Raw genomic sequence first — 22,492 nt, 5'->3', positions numbered from 1 at the left:
TACAGTATTTTTAACTACCATGCTGTGTATTATACACCCAGGACTTATTCATCTATGTAAACATTTTCTCCATAGGTTGGCCTTCCTCATTTTTCCCTTCCTGTAGATTGCTTGTTCCAGGAGAACCTGGACTGGAACTTATCTGGTGCTTGTAGAGCAAGCCCAACAGTAAATAATTGACTGTCCAGTTAATCATTTTATTGAAAAGGAAGAGTGGCGAAGTAGGGCTGAGCCTGTGGGACTTAGCCATCAGTAAAACTGGGTTTTGTTCCTGGTTGTGTGACTGACTCACCAGGTGGCCTTGGGAAGTTATGTTCTCTTTCGCTCTCTACCTACCTGCCCAAGAGAGTTATGTGGTGGATATTAATTATGAATGAGGTCATATTGGGGAAGATAGAGTGCCTTTTCCAAAGAAGGAGATTGCTTAATTACTGCGTTTGTTCATTTTGAGCCAAATGAGCAACACTAGGCCAATGTGTCATAAAACCACGTATCTGAGTACTTGGAAGGCTCAGAGATGTGTCCTGAAGTTTGGGGCCAGAGCTGTTTTTCAGCAGCAACTGCCAACTTTAATGTCTACAGGATGGGTGATCTTTTTGGCCTGCTGAGTCCTTTCTAGAAGCCCTTAAAGTTGACAGTTACTGAAAGGCAAGAAGGGCAGAACACATAAATATTTATTTTTCACTTGATAGAACCGCTGTGACTTCAAGTAGTTTTAAATGTCTTAGTTATGTTTATAATGGCATTACGCTCTGGAAGAGGCCATTGCTTTTGCTATGTGGATTTTGCCTGTCGCTCTTTTGGTTTTTTTCCATTGTATTTTCTTTCTCATGCTGGGAAGTTTATAGCCCGCTTTAATTTTTCTGGCAAGAAAAAATTGATCTGTATAACTTTATACGAAATTCTTTTGTTTCTATTTTACGGGATGTCAGTGTGTAGATTGTAGGTCAGTGGGCTACATGCAGAAGTGCTCCAGACGTAGGTATATTTATTCAGATTTAATTATGCTCCACTGTGAACCCCTGGCAAGGAGTTTGGGGCATCTGGAAACTGTATTTCAGACTGTTGTGGAGCATATTTTTAAATTCTGCCATGCATCTGGCTGCTGACCTTTGTCAGAACAGTTGTCTTTCCTTATTATGCTCCAGTCCTTGCTTGAGTAACTCGAGATAGTGTCTAATGACTTTCTGATATGAATGATGAGGGCATTAGCATACTCAGTACTTCTCTCGGATCCAGTGTCTACCTCCTGATTTTTATTAGTTATAAAATTGCTTTTAGCTCTTCTGGTGATTACTTTTTCAGTTTAAAAATAAATATTTAAGCCTCTGTGTACTGGTATATGACTCAGAGAGAGTTTCTGATCTATTTAGTGTTATCTATTCTAGCTCCTCCTAATCTACCAAGAAAGATGAGAAAGCTACTGCTCACGTGTTGCCTCCTGTATTGTATATCCTCCTTAACCCTTTTTTAAGAACACAAACACAAATGCACTTGCACAAACATACACTTTGGGTTCCCTCTGTCAAAATACAGTCAGTCCTCTTTATTCATGAATTCCATATTTGTGAGTTCACCTACTCAAAATTTATTTGTAATCCCCCAAATCAAACATTTCTCACCCCTGCTCTGCATCTCAGTAGTTTGGGTGTGCCTCATCCAGGGGATGCCCACTCCACTCTCTAGGAAGGAGGGCCCCCTCTTTCCCTTTCCCTTCCATGGTTTCTCTTCTCTATCCTCCTCCCTGGTGACAGGTAGACCCTGCCACTTGGGGAAAGGTCAGCAGGGGACCTCTGTTTTGCCTTAGAAGCAGAAAACGATTTGGCTTCCACTTTTTCGAAATCCAGCTATGTCAAAAATAAAGCTGATACTTTTAGCCATGGGTCAGTTTTTCAGTTGGTTAAAACCCAGAGGAAAGAAGAGTGTGATTGCCACCCACATCTCAGCAGCAGACTGGAAGCCCTTGAGAGCAGAAATTTAATTTTTAATAAATAAAAAAATTATATAACATTTAATGCATATAGAATAAGAATGCAGAATATTTGCAAGTGATAAAGCACAGTAGTAAACACTCTACCTAAAAACCTAAAATAAAACCCAAATGTATTTGTAACCCCTGAAATCAATACTTGAGGGGCTTTTACAATCATGCACAGACCCGTGCCGAGTGGCAAAAAAAAAAAATCTGAGTTGCTCCAAGCGACACTCTCAGCAGTGGTCAAACACACCAACACTCTGCCTTCCTGTTTCAGCTCTTGCAACAAATGTCCTTTTCCTGGCCTCTTACTGCCACATTTTTTGCTTCTTGTGCCTTTTCTTTGTGATTTCTCTGTTTAAAATCCCCCAAACATAGTCCTCAACTGCTGGCTGGAGTTTCTAAACTCATAAAGGCTGTGATATTACCTTACAGAGAAAATGTGTTACATAAACTTTGTTCAGCTATGAGTCATAGTGCTGGCCATGAGTTCAATGTTAGCAAGTCCATGATATATATTAAATATGGTGTCTTTAAACAGAAACACATATAAAATCAGATTATGTATTGATTGATCAGTCAACACAAATGCTGTAACCGGAGGCTCCTCAGAACCTAACCCTTTATTTCCCCTCCAAGCAATGGTCCAGTAACTGCTACTTCAGTGTCTGAGTGCCTTTACAGAACAGGAACTGCCATGAATAAAGAAAATGAAGTTTATATAAAATTTATCTTCTAGAACTGTATTTCCCTGGTTATGTAGTTTTAGTTCTAGAAAATACAAGATCATTGCTCACAGTGAGTCCTTTGCCTGGCCTTCTCCATTCGCTCCTGAATGACTCGATGTTGCTTTCAAGACAGGCTCCTGGATGGCCCTTCACCCAACCCCAGCCGTGCCCAAGGCTCAAGAAACTTGCATGGGGGACAGAACCAGCCTTAGGAATGAGGGCCTGCCCTTGATCTAACCCTCACAGGCTCTGGGGCTGGTAGAAACTGTTGATTTTTTTCAATAGGACAATTTTATCCTGTTTCTTTTGTTTGATTGTTCCAAGACATTGCTGGATGCAGTTTGATTAGTTACAACTGAAGTTGACTCTTTTTTTTTTTTTTAAGTTGGAAAAGTGTGGGGTGGCTAGTGGATAACATATTCACTATATTATTCTCATCTGTAAGTAAATTCCTTGGCCTAGATGATGCTCTGACTTTATATGCTTTCCCCAGGATTTATAGATATTCTACTTCCTTCTTGTGTTGAATTGCACTCCATTTTTACCCTTAAATATTACTTATTTTTTCATACCACAAACCTGAAACATTTTTTCCTTTTCTGATATAACTTCCCCCACTAGCACATAAGTTCCAAGATAACTAATCTATTTGTCCATTTATCCATTCTTACGTTCCCAGTGCCAAGAACAGGGCCTGCTTCAACTATTTCCTGGATAAATGGATATCAATCTGTTAACACATTAGTCAGCCATTCAGAATGATTCATATAAATACTATATAGTGTATGACATAATGTTTATAAAGTAAATGAAGCATGAAATGCATTGTGACTGAAATTATTAGAAGTATATCTGCAGGAGACACAGCCTGGAAAATCATATGCAAACAATAGGTTGTGCACTCCATCGCAAAGTTCTTTTTTTTTTTTTCACCGCAAAGATCTTTGTTTAAAATTGCTTTAAGTTATTAAGCCTTTTCCTCTCAGAATTAACACCACTTTTAAAAGGATATATTACATTTATCTTATTTTGGACTACATTACAAATTAATTTAAGCTTCTCTAGGGCAGGCACTGTGTTGTTTTTAGTCTAGTAGTGTGTACCCAGCACCAAGCTCAAGAACTTGTCTTGTTGTTGGGCCTGAAATTCTCAGGCAATTTGGAAAGCATGTAAGGAGTAGATGTATGTGAGTAGCAAACTTGTTACATTGCTTCATATAGTTCCTTACATTTTACTTTGGGCTTCCCTGGTGGCTCAGACTGTAAAGAATCTGCCTGTAAGAGAGACCCGGGTTTGATCCCTGGGTTAGGAAGATCTCCTGGAGAAGGGAAGGGCTACTCACTACAACTGAGCAACTCTCTCTCTCTCTCTCTCTCTCTCTCTCTCTCTCTCTCACACACACACACACACACACATGCCTTCAGAAAGCAAACCTCCTTATTTTGTTGTTTTGTTACAAAGTCAAGTTTGCTCAGAGGTAGTATTAACAGCTCAGCAGAACATGTTAAACTGGTTTCTAAAGCTTAACCTCTTCTATTAGAGTTTACTTGAAAGGGGAGAAACTTTGCCTTTACTCTTCAGACTACTTTGAAATTCAATCCCTTTGAAATGGCATTTCCTGTTGACAGTCGGAAAATTACAGCTGGATGGGTGATGTCTCCCATCCAGCGATGAATTTAGACCCTTGTGTAGGGCAGGCCTGATTATCATTTACTGTCTTCCTTCTGTTAAATTAAAAGGAACATATTCAAATAGGATGTCAGGAAAAGCTAGCTATAACATGTTTAGAGATAAATTATATGTGCCTGAGATACTTTATTATAATCTAATACATGACTGCCCATGGGCCAAATCCAGCCATGAACATTAGCATATTGTCTTTAGTTGTTTTTTTGGTATAAGGCAAAATTGAGTGGTTTAACAGTGACCACTGTCCCACAGAGCTGAAAATATTTACTATCTGGCTCTTTACAGAAGTTTGCCAGCTTTGGTCGAATATCTTAACCAAATTTTCCAGGCAAGAATACTGGAGTGGTTGCCATTTCCTACTACAGGGGATCTTCTTGACCCAGGAATCAAACCCATGTCTTTGGCATCACCTGCACCGGCAGGCAAATTCTTGACTACTGCACCACCTGGGAAGCCCTTCCCAACTCTGGTCTAATGTCTTACACAAAAATACAACACAATTTTGGAAAGAGCCTGGGTTTTGGAGACAGACCTACATTTGAAGTTCAACGCCGTTGCCTACGAGTTATGTGATTTCTCTTAATTAATTACCTAACCTCTCCAGGCCTCAGTTTTGCATGTGTAAAATGATCATAATAATGCCAATCTGTCAGGCAGTGCTTTGCAGAGTCATAGTGAGCCCAAGGCAAAAGAAAAAAACACACCATGTAAATGTACGCATTTACATGTGTGTGCTAAGTTACTTTTGCTAAGTTACTTCAGTCCTGTCTGACTCTTTGCGACCCTACGGACTGTAGCCCACCAGGCTCCTCTGTCCATGGGGATTCTCCAGGCAAGAATACTAGAGTGGGTAGCCAAGCTCTTCTCCAGGGGATCTTCCCAACCCACGGATCCAACCTGCATCTCTTATGTCTTCTGCATTGGCAGGCGGGTTGTTTACCACTAGCACACCTGGGAAACCCATACATATTTGTATAAGTATACACACATTTATCAAAATAGTCTCCCATGTTTTGAACCAAGTGAAAAATAGCCCTTCATTATTTAATCTGTTCATACACTGTGGTCACCTCATAATATAAACCACCTAGCAAGGAAGTAAGTTGTCATGGACCCAGAAATGCAAGACAATTAGAAATGATTTTTTCTGTTGTACAATAACACCGACAAGTAAAACGATCAGTAATATATCTTAGTAAAATGTTTGACATTCTATTCATCATAGATTTGTGTTGATTTTGATCTTTTAAAAATATTGCATTAAAATATCATCTATGCATGATAATATACATTATTAATGATGTGCATATTATCATTTGCATTAAATATTAATGACAGTAAAATATTTAGATATTAAAGTATCCCTTGTGTTGCATTAAAATATTACAAAAATAGACTATTTTATTGCATTAAAAAGTCATAAGTTGACTTATCTTGATTACTATTTTGGTGTCCCTTCCAAACGTTGCACTTGGTGAGTGCCTTACTTGCCACACTCTAATCCCAGCCTGGCTGTCAGGTCTGATGTGAGAATGAGACAAAATGTCTGTGAAGTATCTAAAGTGTTACATGATACATTGTAGATGCCAAAAAACTAGCAACTATTTTATTTATTTTTCTGTTTATTTATTTGGCTGTGTCAGGTCTTAGTTGCAGCATGTGGGATCTAGTTCCCTGACCAGGGATTGAAGCCAGGCCGCCTACATTAGGAGTGCAGAGTCTTAATCATTGGAGCACCAGATGTTATTGCTGTTCTCCAGCCACTAAATCTTGTCCAACTCTTCACAACCCCATGAACAGCAGCATGCCAGGCTTCTCTGCCCATCACTATCTCCCTGAGTTTTAACATATCTCAAATTTATGTCCTTTGAGTCAGTGATGCCATCCAACCATCTCATCCTCTGTTGCCCACTTCTCCCCTTGCCCTCAGTTTTCTCCAGCATCAAGGTCTTTTCCTAGGAGTCAGCCCTTTGCCTCAGGTGGCCAGAGTATTGGAGCTTCAGCATCAGTCCTGCCAATGAATATTCAGGGTTGATCTCCTTTAACATTGACTGGTTTGATCTCCTTGCTGTCCAAGGGACTGTCAAAAGTCTTCTCCAGCACCACAGTTTGAAAGTGTCAATTCTTCTGCACTCAGCCTTCTTTATGGTCCAACTCTTACATCCATACATGACTACAGAAAAAACCATAGCATAGACTATACAGACCTTTGTCAGCAAAGTGATGTCTCTGCTTTTTAAAACACTGTCTAGATTTGACATAGCTATTCTTCCAAGGAGCAAGTGTCTTTCAACTTCATGGCTGCAATCATCATCTGCATTGATTTTGGAACCCTAGAAAATGAAATCTGACACTGTTTCCACATTTTCCCCATCTATTTGCTATGAAATGATAGGACTGGATGACATGATCTTAGTTGTTTGAATGTTGTGTTTTAAGCCAGCTTTTTCCACTCTCCTCTTTTATCTTCATCAAGAGGCTCTTTAGTTCCTCTTCACTTTCTGCCACTTTTGACCACAAGGGAAGTCCCCCAAACTAGTAATTGTTAATGATATTGATAAATTGGGTTAATAGTATTGATCTCATAGGATTATGAAGACTAAATAAATAAATCACTTAGTATGAAATTTGACATTAAACAAGTGCTGAATAAATTCCTTCCTTCCATCATTTTAGTTTCCTTAATTCAACCAAGGATTTGGAAAAGGGAAGCTTTATTAGCCAGTATACAAATGAGGTTCTTCTCCCTGACAAGGTAAAACAAATTATCTATTTGGATCATCAATTTGCTCATATTAAAATAAAGTTGGTCCCTTATTCCTAGCCATTTAGCCCACTCTAGCATTCCTTTAGGAAATGAAATTCTAAGATCTTCAAACTAGCTGATTTGAAAGGACAAGAGGTCCTTTGAAAGGACAAGAGGTGTCTACCTAAGAAAAATTCTCCAGGACTTTCTTACTAACCAAAGACAACCCTGATTTTAAAAAATTAATATATCAAGAAATTTACATTTCTTTTAATTAAAATATCTGAAAACAGGGACTTCCCTGATGGTCCAGTGGTTAAGAATCCACCTTGCAATGAAGGGGCAGTTGCAAGGAATTACGATCCCATATGCCTCAGAGCAGCTAAGCCCATGAGCCTCAACTACTAAGCCAGAGTGCCACAGCTAGACAGCCTGTGTGCTGCAACTGCCACCTGATCTGACACAGCCAGAAAAATAAACTAAGAAACATATTTTTTTTAAAGACCTGAAAATAACCATACTTTCAGTTCAGTTCAGTTCAGTTCAGTCGCTCAGTCGTGTCCGACTCTTTGCGACCCCCATGAATCGCAGCACGCCAGGCCTCCCTGTCCATCACCAACTATACTTTACTCTTGTAATTAGAATGTTGATCAGATAGATGTTTTTTCACCTTTATATCAAGCAGGTTTTTTTGGCTAATAAATACCTTTTAGGTAACAAACATGGTTCCACATGCTACAATAAGGATGAATCTTGAAAATACTATAACATGTAAAAGATGTCAGTCACAAAAGACCACATATTATATGATTCTATTCATATGAAACGTCCAAAATAGGGAAATCTATACAGACAGAAAGTAGATTAGTGGTTGATTAGGGCTTGGGGATGGGAGGAGATGGCGAGATGGGGTACAGTAAAAGGTATTCAGTTCCCTTTTGAGGTCATGAAAGAGCTCTAAAATTGACTGGTGACAGTTGCAAATATCTGTGAATCTATTAGAAAACACTTTAAATGGGTGGATTGTATGGTATGTGAATAATATCTTAATAAAACTGATTTTTTTTTAAATTATTCCTGTAATTTCACACTTGCATGGAAAGAATTTTTAAAAAGGGTGGGGCTTCCCCGGTGGCTCAGTGGTGAAGAATCTGTCTGCCAATGCAGGAGGCACAGTTTCAATCCTGGTCCGGGAAGATCCTACATACCTCGGAACAACAAAGCCTGTGCACCACAACTCCTGAGCCTGTGCTCTAGAGCCTGGGAACTGCAACTGCTGAAGCCCATGCTTCCTGGAGCCTCGAGCTCCACAAGAGAAGCTACTGCAATGAGAAGTTCACATGCTGCAGAGAGTAGCCTCCACTTGCTGCAACTAGAGGAAAAGAAACCCGAGCAGCAACGAAGACCCAGTACATCCAAAAATAAATAGATAAAATTATTTTTTTTAAGTGAAAAAAAGATAAAAAGTCTTTTGGAGGTGACTGGGCAGAAGTTTCACTTTTCGGTCACAATCAAATCAGGCTCCTAATTTTCCAGTTTGCTTTCTCTCACCTTGGAAACTGAGGTTGACAGACCTCCATTTTCTACCACTGCAAGCTAAATAAAGCCCTGGCTAGCTGTTTCTGTGCAAAATAAATTACTCTTATTCTCAGCCTTAGGGACTAAATTATCATTTTGTTTTACCACAGAAAGTTGAGTTAGTTACACAAAATGTTCTCTTGGTTGGAAAGACATCTCTTGTTTTTATCCACCAGCTACATTTCCTTAGGCTACAACCAAAAAAACAGGGAGAAATCTATTTCCCTAGGTTGCCTTATTTCTAGTGAGTCTCAGTTGGATAGAAAAGTGTGATTCCCTCAGACTGATCACTGACAACCTTGCTTCCTTTCTGATATAAACTTCCAAGGGATCCTTTGGCTCTGTATTCGCAAGATACACTGCCTTGATGCTAAATGCCCGTGCTATCCTGGGGTCATGCTCAGTTCTGGCTTTTGGCTTCTACTTGCCTTTAGAAGAACCGACTTCAGCTCCCACGTGTCTGATTGGGGAAAACTCCTACAGAAAGAGGAAACTCTTCATTCACATCCAAAGAGGTGTCTGTGAAGGGAGACGATGGAACTGTAGGCGGAAATACCCCACCGATAAAGCAATTGTGAGTGGGGCAAGAGGACAGAAGGCTCTGAGGTTCGATGAGAGTCAATGAACAAAGACAGGTTCGTATTAAACTTCTCCATATGGTTGAGTCAGCTTATCAAAAGTCAAAGTGTCAATTTCTCTCAGACTCATGATTGGTGAAGTTCAGTTCACCAACCTCCAAACCCCCGTGACAGCAGTAAAATTCTACCTAATTTCACCCTGATGCACCATATTGAGTCAGGAAGTAAAACAGGGAGGGCTCTGACTTACACTTCTTTCCTATCAAGTTTTAGGTTCCAAGGCATGCTCCAGCTCTCATTTCGCCCACCTCTAAACATGACGCAAATGTGTATGAATAACTTCTTTAGAACAGAGGTCCACAGACAGGTATATTGACTCGATACTGCCTAAAAATACTGAGATTCAGATGTAGATGAAGGAATACACTGTTGAATATTTAGCCTTCTGGGCAGTGGATGCCAAGTCAGTGTCCAGGACACACAGCCCACCACATGTTGACTGATGGAGCCAGGAGCTTTCCAGAAACCCACACTTGAGCACACTCTTAAGCTTGCTTAAAAACATTGTTCTGCAGGAACTTCCAAGTCTCAGAAATAAACATCTCTTTAGTCCAGAAATTTTGACTTGGAGAAATTAGAAAATGAGTTGGACTCCTACTTTGAAGAGAGAAGTGGAAGGGGAAGGTGACATGTTCCTATAATGAAATTCTACTGATTTTTCTTTTTAATCTGAAAAGTAACTCAGTTTACATTTTTTATGCAGAGAACACCACCAAATTTGGCATTAAAAATCCATCCTGAGCCAGACTGAGATGGGTTCACAGTTAGCCAGGGCCAAAATTGATGGAATATCTTTGTTTCTCTTTTATACTGGCAGAGACAGGCAAGAAAAAAATGGGCTGAATGCCTTCTTCATTGGAAGGATGTCTCTGCTTTTATTGACCAGCTTGAATTTCTTTAGGATATAACCCAGAAAACAAACAAGATGCCAAATTTCCTTACTCTTATCTCTTAATCATGTGCAAAAAATACGCACCTTCATGCTCCACCTCTTAGTCACCTTTGTTTCTCCTGGAGACAGGTGAGTCACACAGTGGCGTGCATACACACACACACACACACACACACACACACACACACATGGAGTTATAAATCATTCTGAAGGGAGTTTCCAATATTTGAGGAAATAATTCTTTCTCTAATTTGGCACAAAGGTATTCTCTAGGAAAATATCTACCTAGTTTTGCACAAGTTGTTATAGGTCAAAATTTTGATAGCAGGGTAACTTTAAAAATTACTTATGAACACAACATTGTACATCAACTATAGTCCAGGATAAAATTTTTTAAAAAATTATAACATTTATCAGCCTCTGTTCCTTGAACCACCTGCAAGCCGAAAAGCGTTGTGAATTTGTTTAACATGCAGATTCCAGGACCTCACCCCAGACCCCGCTGAGTCTGGGTCTCTGGAGATAGTCTGCATTTTCAACAAATTCTGCAAATGATTCTGGTAGAGTGTGCCAGCCATTGCTTCGTACTCTGGTAAGAGTACGGCCAAAATTCCCATCATGATTTCATGAAGGTTAGAGCAACAAAATAAAAATCTCTGAAAGTAAAAGACTTGTATTCTTGGGATTTCAGAATCACATCTTAATCACTAGCTCATTTTTGGACTGCAAGCCAAGGAAGGGAAAAACAATAAGTAACTGTATCTGTGATTGAAAATTTCTGCCTATTATTTAATACCCTCCCCCATGAACGTTCTCAGATCACAGTTTTGCAAATACTAAGAAGACTGGATTTAGCTTACAGCAATAATTAAGTATTTTCCTTCTAGCTATGGAAGTTTATCATGATGTATCTTGATCTGCTTGGGTTCCATTAGGTAGCAGTGGGTCTTGTGGAACGACTTAAAGCAAGACTTTACTGATGAGATAATGTTAAGGAAAACCTTTCCACATGGTGTTAGTGGTAAAGAACTAGGAAGAGACATGGATTCAGACCCTAGGTTGGTAAAGTCCTCTGGAGGAGGGCATGACAACCCACTCCAGTACTCTTGCCTGGAGAATCACATGGACAGAGGAGCCTGGCAGGCTGCAGTCCATGGGGTTGCACAGAGGCAGGCATGACTGAAGCAACTTAGCACGCAAAAAGGCAGGTCAATGGTTGCCAGATGGGGGAGGGATAAATTGGGAATTTGAGGTTAACTGACATGCAGAGACCTTCTGTATAGCACAGGGAACTATGCTCACTATCTTATAATAACTTATCTTACTCATGCTCAGTCGCTTAGTCCTGCTCGATTTTTTTCGAACCCCTCCAGGCTCCTCTGTCCATGGGATTCTCCAGGCAAGAAGACTGGAGTGGGTTGCCATTTCCTCCTCCAGGGGATCTTCCCGACCCAGGGACTGAACCCGCGTCTCCTGCGTCTCTTGCATGGCAGGTAGATTCACTGTAAATCAACTAGACTTGGTTTTAAAAATTAAAAAAGATATTTTAAAAGAGGCAGGTCACAAAAAATTAAGTTCCAACTTCGTAACTGAAATATATAATGGGAGACTTGAAGAAAGTACCCACAAAATGCCATCAGGTTCTTGTATTAAGGTTAGTTCCCACTCCTCTTTAGCTATCTCTAAATCTATTTTACTTTAAAAAAAAATTGTGATAATAAACACAAACTTTAAAATGGTGACCTCTCAATTTAAAATATTATCAATATTTTATTTTTTGTTTTTGGTAAATGTATTTGTTTATTTTAATTTATTTAAAATTTAATTAATAGATTTTAATTTATTTTAATGTCTCTTTACAATAATTTAATTCATTTATTTTAACTGGAGGCTAATTACTTAACAATATTGTAGTGGTTTTTGCCATACATTGACATGAACCAGCTACTACCGTACATGTGTCTCCTATCTTGAACCCCACCTCCCACCTCCCTCTCCAAATATTATCAATATTTTAATGTTAACTTACTATTAAATCAACTTCAAAAGCACAAATTAAGAAAAATTTATTATAAGCCTGAAATAATAACAAATAATTTTTCCATTTCCCATTGAAACTATTTACAGGCATACATACATGATTTTGGCATGATTTTACAACTAAGTTGTAATCTTAGTTTACCTACAAATTTGAGTTCTGCTTTTTTGACTTCTTTTATAATATGATATGTTATATTATAAACATGGTTGCACATTTCTGCATAGCCTCAGAATTATATTGAAGGTTACATATTTTAAAAAGTTGTTACTGTATCCATTCCTGTATGTAGAAACATTTCTGTTGTATCTAGTTTCGAGATTACAGATGACATAGAATCATCTTTGTATAAAAGATTCTTTTTGTTTCTTTTACAAGATATTTCTTTAGAACAAATTCTCAGCAATGGTTTTACTAGTTCAAAGGACATGAATATTTTTATGGGTCCTAATGTATAGTATACTTCCCTTCAGAAAAATTATACCAATCTTCATTACTTAAACTATGTGAAAAAGTACTGGATTCTAAAAAGCTGAGAAGTGCTGAGCTTTTTATTTAATTTTTTTCATTTAATTTTTGTTACTTTGTTGCAAACATTACTGTGTTAATTTTTATTTATTCGTTATGATTAATAATTTTATATATATGTATGCCTGTAAGTACAATAATTTTGTTATCAATATACCAGACACCATTCTGAGAGGTTTTACACATATAAAATCATGGGTTTTTTTTAATGAAAATAATTTAAATAAACATTTGATGCGTGAAAGCTATAAAAACCTACACTGTCTGTAATGGATATTAAAGTAAAAATTTTAAATCCCCAGGAAATAAATGATCTTAATTCATAGTAGAAAAGCACAGAAAAATTAACTATGAAAGAAAGCAACACTACTCTAGATTTTTCAACATATTTCATTTTTGTACATCAGAACAGGCTAATTGGAAGGAATAACAGTTTCTTTTACTACTGAGGAGAAAGAAAGTCTTTTCAGAAATAGAAAAAGGTTACTCTATATCTTCTTTCCTGAAAAAAAATAACTGTATGACACTTGGAAAGTCTAGTGAAGGAACTAGGATGATAAAATGACAGTAAGAGTAAATTTTTAAAAAACAATTAAGAAAACTATTCAATAAATGACTTACCTGATCTCACTAAGCACATCAAACTAAGGAGGAAGTATAATCTCAGCAAGTGGAAAGTGGAACCCATGTGTGTCACATTCACAAGAAGGATTTTCTTCCCAGAGTCTTAGCCTCTACACTCAGAGCTTAGATAACTAACCCCGACGACGTGCGGTGACAACAGGAAGTTCCCCAGGGACTGCAGCGGGTCCCAACCCTTTCAGGATATGTGACTCCTCCTCCTTTCAATAAAAGGTCAGGTGTATTTCTCCTTGCACAATTTTATGCAGATCTAGATATTATAATACGTATTTGCAGAATGACGAGTTCAAAATAGTTTCATTCCTTGTGGGCGGTTTATTAGTCGTTTGGCTTGGTGTGTTGAAATCAGGCGTGATCTGAGATATTTTTCCCTTTTGTTTTTGTGAATGAAAGAAATCTGGTCCTCTGTTGGCCTGTGTATACCAAATTACCTTTTATGTTTATTTTCACACTCATTTCTCAGAGGACAGTCTTTAGATTTTATTGTTGTTGTTGTTGATTAGTCTCCAAGTTGTGCCCAACTCTTTGGGGACCCCATTCAGATTAAAAGAAACCTTGGTAGGAGCCAAGGTTTATAAATGTTTCTGTATATCTTAATTTTAATTTTTTTTTGCCATTCAGAGTTCCTGTCTCCCTCTTAGTTCTTTCTCCTCCTTCTTGTCCCTCTCCTCCTCCTCTCTTCCCCTCTTCCTTTTCCCCTCCCCCTTCTCTCCCCTCTTTTTTGTTCTTCTCCTCTTCCTTTCTCTCCTTCTTCAAGAAAAAAATAGATGAAAAAGCTTTAAATAGAGAACTAGGCCAGAATCCATGCACCTCAAAATAGGGAGTAACTAAGTTTGTGCTCCATGGCTACTGGGTAATTTAATTCTTCTCTGGTGGAAGAGCTTGCAACACTTTCTCTGGCTTGTGATGGTGGTCCGAAGAGCTGAAAACTAGATGAACAAATGCAGAAACTACTTAAGAATACATTTACGTCCAAAACATAGGCAAAATCCACTAGTCATTTAACACTGTTTATGAAGTGACAGCATCGCTCATGTAAGTGTATCAGTTCTCTATGTCTGCACCGCATTCCTTGCAGGAAGTAAATTCTAGCAATGCTCTCCAAGGAATCAGTACATCAGGATCACTGGGGATTGTGTGTCACAGGTTTTTCTGTGTCACATCTCAGACCTAATGAATGCCAAGACTCCGTACCAGAGGTCTGCTGATCTGGGTTCAAGTCCCATGTCTTCTATTCACTAGTTGACTGGCCTTAACCAAAGCATTTAAGTTCTCTAATTCTTCATTTTCTCAACTGTAGAATGAAGATGATAAAACTGTACATCTCACCAGGTTGTTTTATGGATTAAATGAGATAGTGTAAATAAAATTCTTAACACCATGGCTCCTACCAAGGTAAGTGCACTCACCACTTGGTAACTGTTGTTATTACTTACCCTCTGCACCTTTCCCTCCCCTCAAAAGTTGAGCTGCACAGTACTGAGAAGGACCATGTGGAGAAGCTCTGTGGGAGTGCAGGAATGAAGACATTTTAGCGGTGATGTTTCAGGTGAATAATTTTAGCTATCACTTCAGTCTGCTTTTGTCTTCTGCTTGAAGATATAAACTAAAATCATAAATAGGAAAACCGAGTAAGTGGTGCTAATTTTTTTTGTTGTTGTTGCTTTCCATTTGCAATCAGCTTTACTAACCTGAAAACAACTGCTTTCCAGAACAAACGGGGCATTGTTTCACATTCTGTTAGGAAAGTTTTATGGAATGCATTGCCCCTGTTGGCACGGTGTACCTGCCTGATAAATATTTGTTGAATTCCTATCAGTTTTGGTACCATGCCAAGTGATTATCTAGTCGGAGCCAATGTACATTTTCCTGGAAACTAGCCAATTATAGGAATAAGAAGGTTGTCTCTTGGGAGGCCTCTTTGTGTTCCTATTAATGATTTTCCTGCTAGGGGCACAGAAGGTCCCTCACTTCCTAGCTGTGTGCTCCTACTTCCAGCATTCAAAATAGCACAAGAATCAATGGGAGAACACATCCCCTTTTGTAGGGGTTAGTGAGAAACATCAAATACAAGCCAAAAAAAAAAAACCAACCAAAGAAAACATTTCCAAAGGATGCGGAGAGGAGTGAGGAAAGGCAGAACAGAGAATATCTTTAAGAGGTGGATTACTTCCTTCTCTTGATTGTGGTAGTGATTATAGGAATCTACACTTGTGATAAGATTGCTTAGAATCATTCGGCCCCCAACACACGCACACGCACAATGAATGCATATAAAAATGGTAAAATCTGGGACTTCCCTGGTTGCCCAGTGTTTAGGGCTCTGGTCTTCCACTGCTGGGAGCAAGGGTTGGATCCCTGGTCAGGAAACTAAGATCTCACATGCTGTATTGGGCAGCCAAAAAAAAAAAAAAAATCTAAGTGAGGTCTATGTACTCTACCAAAAACAAATTTCTGGTTTTGATGACATGATATGTAAGATGCTATGACTGTGGGGAACTGGATAAGTATACAAGGGACATCCCTGTACTATTTTGGAGCTTCTTATGAACAGATAATTATTTCCAAATAAAAGGGTTTTAAAAATTCCAAATGATCTGCCAACTCCTAACCATTTGAATGATACTATTTAGTTTAAGATATTCTAAGGAAAACCATTGCTTCATTTCTCATCAGCTACTCATCATAAAAATGAATAATGGTCAATTTTCTCAACACTATGATGCTGATAAACGACAACTCAAGAACATCAGAATTTTCCTATTTCCAGTTTAGTATTATGTGTACTGGCTTTTTTTTTTTTAATCTAGAAATCTACTCTGTTACAGAGAGCAGAGTAGAAAGAGGCAAGCAAGCTTCTGGACAGGAAAAACAGGTATGGAAATGTAATGGGACTTAAGGGAGGTGGTTTTATGACTCTCATTGGCTTCAGCATTCGGAAAGTTGACTTATGTCCCCTCCCGCCCTGGTCTAGGGCTCCAAGTTGGTATATGACTCACTGTAATGCCCTTTTGTCTTTTCCTCTGCATCGGTGGCCTGGCAATCTCTCATTTCAAGTCCAGGTTTGGCAAGATATATCTATTTCTTTGATTCATATTCTTTTTATAAGGGCTTCCCCGATAGTTGGTAAAGAATCTGCCTACAATTCAGGAGACCCCGGTTCGATTCCTGGGTCAGGAAGATCCCCTGGAGAAGGGATAGGCTACCTACTCCAGTGTTCTGGCCTGGAGAATTTCATGCACTGTATAGCCCATGGGGTCACAAAGAGTCAGACCCGACTGAGCAACTTTCACTTTCACTTTCATTCTATAAGGAGAGGAGATCATGGTTCGGGCACCCATGTGTGCTGGGGTTGCTTCAGTCGTGTCCAACTCTTTTGACTCTACAGTAGTCCCATGGACTGTAGCCCACCAGGCTCCTCTGTCCTTGGGATTTTCCATACAAGAATACGGGAGTAGGTTGCCGTGCCCCGCTCCAGGGGATCTTCCTGACTCAGGGATCAAATCCGTGTCTCTTGCATTTCCCACTTTGGCAGGGGGATTCTTTTCTGCTGAGCCACCTGGGAAGCCTCAGAGATCATGGTAACTTTCTCCAAATGCCTGTATTTTTTCATTTCTTCATTCCTTCATTTATTGAACATTTCTGGAACTTCCATTAAAAAAAAATAATAATATTACAAAGGGGCTTCTCTGGTGGTCCAGTGGTTAAGACTCCCCCTGCCATGCAGGGGACACGGGGTCAATCCCTGGCCTGGAAAGATTCCACAAGCAACTAAGGGCGACTAAGCCCCATGGTCTCAACTACTGAGTCCATGCTGTAGAGCCCCTGTGAAGCGACAAGAGAAACTATCGCAATGAGAAGCATGAACACAACTAGAGACTAGCCCCTGCGCAGCCACGAATACCCGGCACAACCCAAAATACATAAATTTTTAAAAATAATAATCAGGGGAAAATAGGAGATGGCTCCTTCCCTCAAGGAGACACATTACTACCACCGCCACTGCTACTACCAAGCCTCTCACAGGAAGTGTCCTCTGAGCTGAATTTCAAAGACTCGGTAGTAGTTCACAGGTGAAGAAGGAGGAGGGCAAGGCATTCCAGGCCGAGGGAATAAACTTGGAGGCATAAAGAAGTGTGGGTTGAATGTTTGGTGTGTATAAAGTAACAATAAAGTAATTTGGAGATAGGAAACGATGAGGGAATTTGAAGACAGGTTGTGAAGAACTTTATATCATGCTTAGGATATTGGAACTTTGTCCTCAAAACAGTGGAAACCTAGATATTTTTTTCTTGTTCAACCATTTATATGTTAATATATTACTATTATGTATAATAATGTTACAGGCAAAAACCAACTCTGACTCCGTGTTAGAACTGTTTCTTCGAATTGCTTTTGTTGATTTTGTTATTGGGGTTTTTAAAAAAATTTATTTATTTATTTATTTTAATTGGAGGCTTGTTACTTTATATTGTAGTGGTTTTTGCTTTACATTGACATGAATCAGCCATGGTGTACATGTGTTCCCCATCCTGAGTGATTTTGTTATTATAATTATACGTGATGGTCTGCCTTAGAGAACCCCACCCCTCTACCGGACTGTTAAAGTGCCTTTGTTTAGAACCTTGTCCAACTGTAGATGGCAGGAAGGAAGAAATTAATATACCCTCTGACAGAGGCTTAGGGCTTCCCTTATGGCTCAGATGCTAAAATATCTGCCTGCAATGCAGGAGACCTGGGTTCCATTCCTGGGTCAAGCAGATGCCCTGGAGGAGGGTACAGCGGTGTAGCAATCCACTCTAGTATTTTTGCCAGGAGAATTCTATGGACAGAGAAGGCTACTGTCCATGGGATTGGGAATAGTCAGATACGACTGACAGCGTTTTTACTTTGTTTCCTCACCTCCCCACATCTTGGATCTATAAAAGAACCTTTAATCTAGACCATGACAAGATGGTTATTTTGAGATATTAGCCTGCCATTTTCTTGCTCAGCAAACTTTCCCAAGTAAAGTCGTATTCCTTGCCTCAACATCTCATCTCTGGGATTTATTGGCCTACCATGCAGGAAGAAGAGCTGGCTTGGACTCGGTAACAATAATGCAAATATAATAAATACTATTTTGTATGATCATATATAATGATGTGATAAATTATATAAATATTCAATAATATATTTGTGTAACATGATTATATGAATTTTTTTGATAGTTTGTTACAAAACAAGAAGGAAAATATCTACATACTACTTTTCTGGCCTAAGAAGTATTTTTCATGGAATTGAGCTCTTCGCTTTAGAAATCATGACTCCCTTGAAAACAACGTGTTGAACAAAAGCAATGCAAGCTCAGCTCAGTCATTTCAGTAACTGCTTGTTTTTGAAATGCTGCTCAGAACATTTCAAGGAGAGATTGCTCTAGCAAGACCTGTATGCACAATGGCAAGACATAGGCAAAATGTTTTTTACTTAGTAAAGTTCATGAAAAAAATTTCTTTCTCAGAGGAATGTTCAGTATTTCAAGTCCATTGGTACCATGTTTTATAGATTTACTTGGACCTTAAAACGTTGTTTTATTTTCTTTATTAAAAAAAAAAATTATTTGGCTGTGTTGAGTTGGTTGCAGCACAGGTGATCTTTGTTGTGTCATACAGGATCTCCTGCTGAGAAGGTGCAGGGACTTTCTAGTTGTTACGCTCAGGCTTGGTTGCTCCACAGCATGTGGAATCTTAGTCTCCCGACCAGGGATTGAACATGTGTCCCCAGCATTGCTTCCCTGGTCGCTTAGATGGTGAAGAAATCTGTCTGCAGTGCAGGAGACCTGGGTTCAATCCCCGGGTCAGGATGATCCCTGGAGGAGGAAATGGCAACCTACTCCAGTATTCTTGCCTGGAGAATTCCATGGACAGAAGAGCCTGGCAGGCTTTCATGGGGTGTTGCAAAGAGTTGGACATGACTGAGCAACTATCACTTTCTCCCCTGCATTGCAAGGTGGATTCTTAACCACTGGACCACTAGGGAAGTCCCAAACTGTTCTTTTAAAATACTGTTGTTAGACTCAGGTTTCGTTTTTATTTCTTTTTAATTAAAGGATAATTGCTTAACAATATTGTGTTGGCTTCTGCCATACATCATGTTTTTATTTTTATTCAGCTGGCTTCCCAAGCATTGCTCTTGAGAATCCTGCACCTTCATTAGACAATTATTCCCTGGAGTATGCACATAAAGTTGTCTGTGCAAGAAACATCTCAATGGAAAAGTTCACCCCTGGAATTTGGAAGATCTATCCTTGTGACCTTTGACTTGGGTGACCATTTGGAACCATCGTGAACACTTTGAGGGGCTCACACTGTCTAAATTGGGAGGGTATTTCTTGCCAGGTTTTCCCCTTATCGGTCTGCACCTCAGTTTCAGCTGCTTTCAGAAATACTTGTCTCTCTTTTTGATATTCTCCCTAGGGCCATCCAAAGTAAATTTTAGGGTTAGGGTTGCCACATATTTCAAGTCAGGCTTACTCCAGACAAACCTCCCAAATTTGGTGAAAATCAACTCAACCATAGTTGCTCAGTAACAGAAAACTAGAAACATGAGTTATAAATTTATTTTCATTAATACATAAGAACAACAATAACATAAATTTACCTTCCTTAACAACTGGTAAGAGAAGAAGAACAAAAAGACAAAAAGACAACAAAGAGACAATAAGAGGGGCAGGGGAGAAGGGCAGGCAGCTATGGCAATGGTGTGAGAAATGCTCAGGCCCTGAAGGACAGTGATTTTGATGGGTTAGTGCTCTTGTAACAGAGTGAGATGAGCACAGCCCTTAGCAGGCAGCCATTGTTAGCCTCATTACTTTGCACCGTATTACTAGGCAACAAGTCTTGCTCAGCGCCACAGTGGGCCCTGTACAAGCAACCATCTGTCAGTGAGTGACCATTAGTTGTCCTGCTCAGCTATTGGTCAGTGCTGCAGTGGGCCCTGTCAACAAGTAACTGTCAATGAGGGACCACTAGGGAAGTGATTCAGCCAAGGGTCAGTGGTGCAGCGGCCATCAGGTGGAGAGTGAGGTAAGAGGCAGATTCAGGCCTTATCCTGGAGGCCCTCCACCTCACACAGTCTTGGGCCAGCGGAAGAACTGGAGGGCCCAGGGAACGGACTGGGGACTGCATCCTGCAGGCCTCCAGGGATCTCACTAAGGCCCTCCTCTAGCCTTGGCCTACGCCTTGAGGAGTGGTGAACCTCTCCCCCATCCCTGTCTCTGTGGCTAGTAGCAATGGCCGACTGCCTGAGCTGCAGTCTATGAGAGCTGGTCTCTCCCATTTGGGTGGCCAGGGGAGGCTGAGGGACAGTTGGGCTGGATGCCTGGCTCCCTCAGGGATAACAGCTGGGCAGGGTGTGGGAACCTTCCCCTGAAGGAGCTGCCTCCTCTTAACCAGGACTGGGACCTTGGAGGGGGAAGGTTGGGCCTTGGACCTTTGCCCTTTCTTTTCAGGACAGAATAACAGGCAGAGATTTGCAGGAACATCGTTACCTGACCACGACCCAACCTCAAGAGCAAAGGATCTGACACCAAGAAGGTTGCAACAACCTAACCACACATCTCTTAGCTTCTGCTTTTAAAGGGGCTTGCTGAAAGCTTTCAGTAACTTTCAGATGGGACGGCATGAGCCTCCTATCTCCTGTATGGACCTGTAATAAACCTTTCTCTGTCCAAAACACTAATGTTTTAGTATTGATTGGGCTCACTGCGCATCGAGCACATGGACTTGAGATTTGGTAACATTCCCAAATTGGTCTTATAGACCTCAACTTGCTCTCTGGCCCAGCCAAAGTCCCTTGCCTTAGTGGGGAGGGTTCTTTTTCTATTTGGATTTGCATGACTAATAACAAAACCGATGCTGAGATTGAAGCAGCACACGCTTTAATCAATGGCCATAGAATGAGAAACAGGAACTTGGCTTGAGTCTCAGCTTCTCAATCTACCTGAGATACCATATATATAGGAGGGTTGAGGTCAAAGGAGGGGACTGAGTAAAGAGGAGGAGGAGGATTTTGCTGGTGGTCCTGTGGTTAAGACTCCCCCCTTACACTGCATTGGGTATGAGTTGTTGGGATATAAGGTCCTATAAGCATGGCCAAAATAAAAAAAAGAGGGAGGAATATTTACGACGTATCTAAGAACTGCTTGGGAAGACAGAAGTCTTTTTATAACACTGGATTTCAGCCCTTCAGTGGGCTTGCTTGGCTGTTGCCAGGCAACTGTCAACTGTCGGATGTGTTATCACGCAAATATATTACCATGAACATAATAAGGAGGGTCTACTAGAGGCTTTCTACCATCTTGGACCTAGTTGGTTCTAACAGATTTTGGTGGGCTCTTGTTTTTCTTTTCTGGTGGCTTCCTGTAAGATAACACTTCCCTGCAGCTTAGTTCTCTCAAAGAAGGGGGAGGATTATAGCTGAAGGCTAACAGCCCTCTCCCATTTGGAGAGGGGAAGGGGCAGATGTGTAGGAAATATAGGGTGCAGAACTGGCAAGTTAAATGACTTATTAGTTATTAGCAAGAAAAAAAAGAGGGAAGAGATTATTAATAGTAAGCACTTAGCTATGCTGGGCATTGAAGTAGCCTCTTTATATACATAAACACATTTAATGAGCCCACAGATCTCTTACTGAAAGCTTGGCCTCTCTGTACACTGATGCTGGATCAAATCTTGGAAGACAGTTTGGGGTGAAGTAGAAAGTTATAGTTGCTCAGTTGTGTCTGAATCTTTGCAACCCCATGAACTGTAGTAGGTCACTCCTCTGTCCATGGAATCCTCCAGGCAAGAATCCTGGAGTGGGCTGCCATTTCCTCCTCCAGGGATCTTCCTGATTCAGGGATCGAACCTGGGTCTCCTGCACTGCAGGCAGATTCTTTACCATCTGAGCCACCAGAAAAGCCCGAGAAGAAAAGGATAGCTTTATTACTTTGCAGGCAAAGGGAGATATCCCAGGTTTTTGACTCGAAAAACTACGTTTCAACCCCAGAGAACTTAATG

General features: G+C 40.0%; 1 protein-coding gene across 1 annotated transcript in view; it reads right to left on the bottom strand.

Moving 5' to 3' along the window:
• LIPH (lipase H) overlaps window positions 1-13,500 on the bottom strand; it is a 50,904-nt gene extending 37,404 nt beyond the window's left edge. The window contains exon 1 of the mRNA XM_052646992.1: window positions 13,434-13,500. Within this exon, the coding sequence (XP_052502952.1) occupies window positions 13,434-13,500 (67 nt within the window). The remainder of the gene's footprint in view (window positions 1-13,433) is intronic.
• Between the last annotated feature and the right edge of the window lie 8,992 nt (window positions 13,501-22,492).

The sequence above is a fragment of the Budorcas taxicolor genome, chromosome 1 (genome assembly GCF_023091745.1).
Source record: "Budorcas taxicolor isolate Tak-1 chromosome 1, Takin1.1, whole genome shotgun sequence".
NCBI lineage: Eukaryota > Metazoa > Chordata > Mammalia > Artiodactyla > Bovidae > Budorcas > Budorcas taxicolor.
The sequence above is the reverse complement of the archived record's forward strand: the minus strand, read 5'-3'. Positions and strand labels throughout refer to the sequence as shown.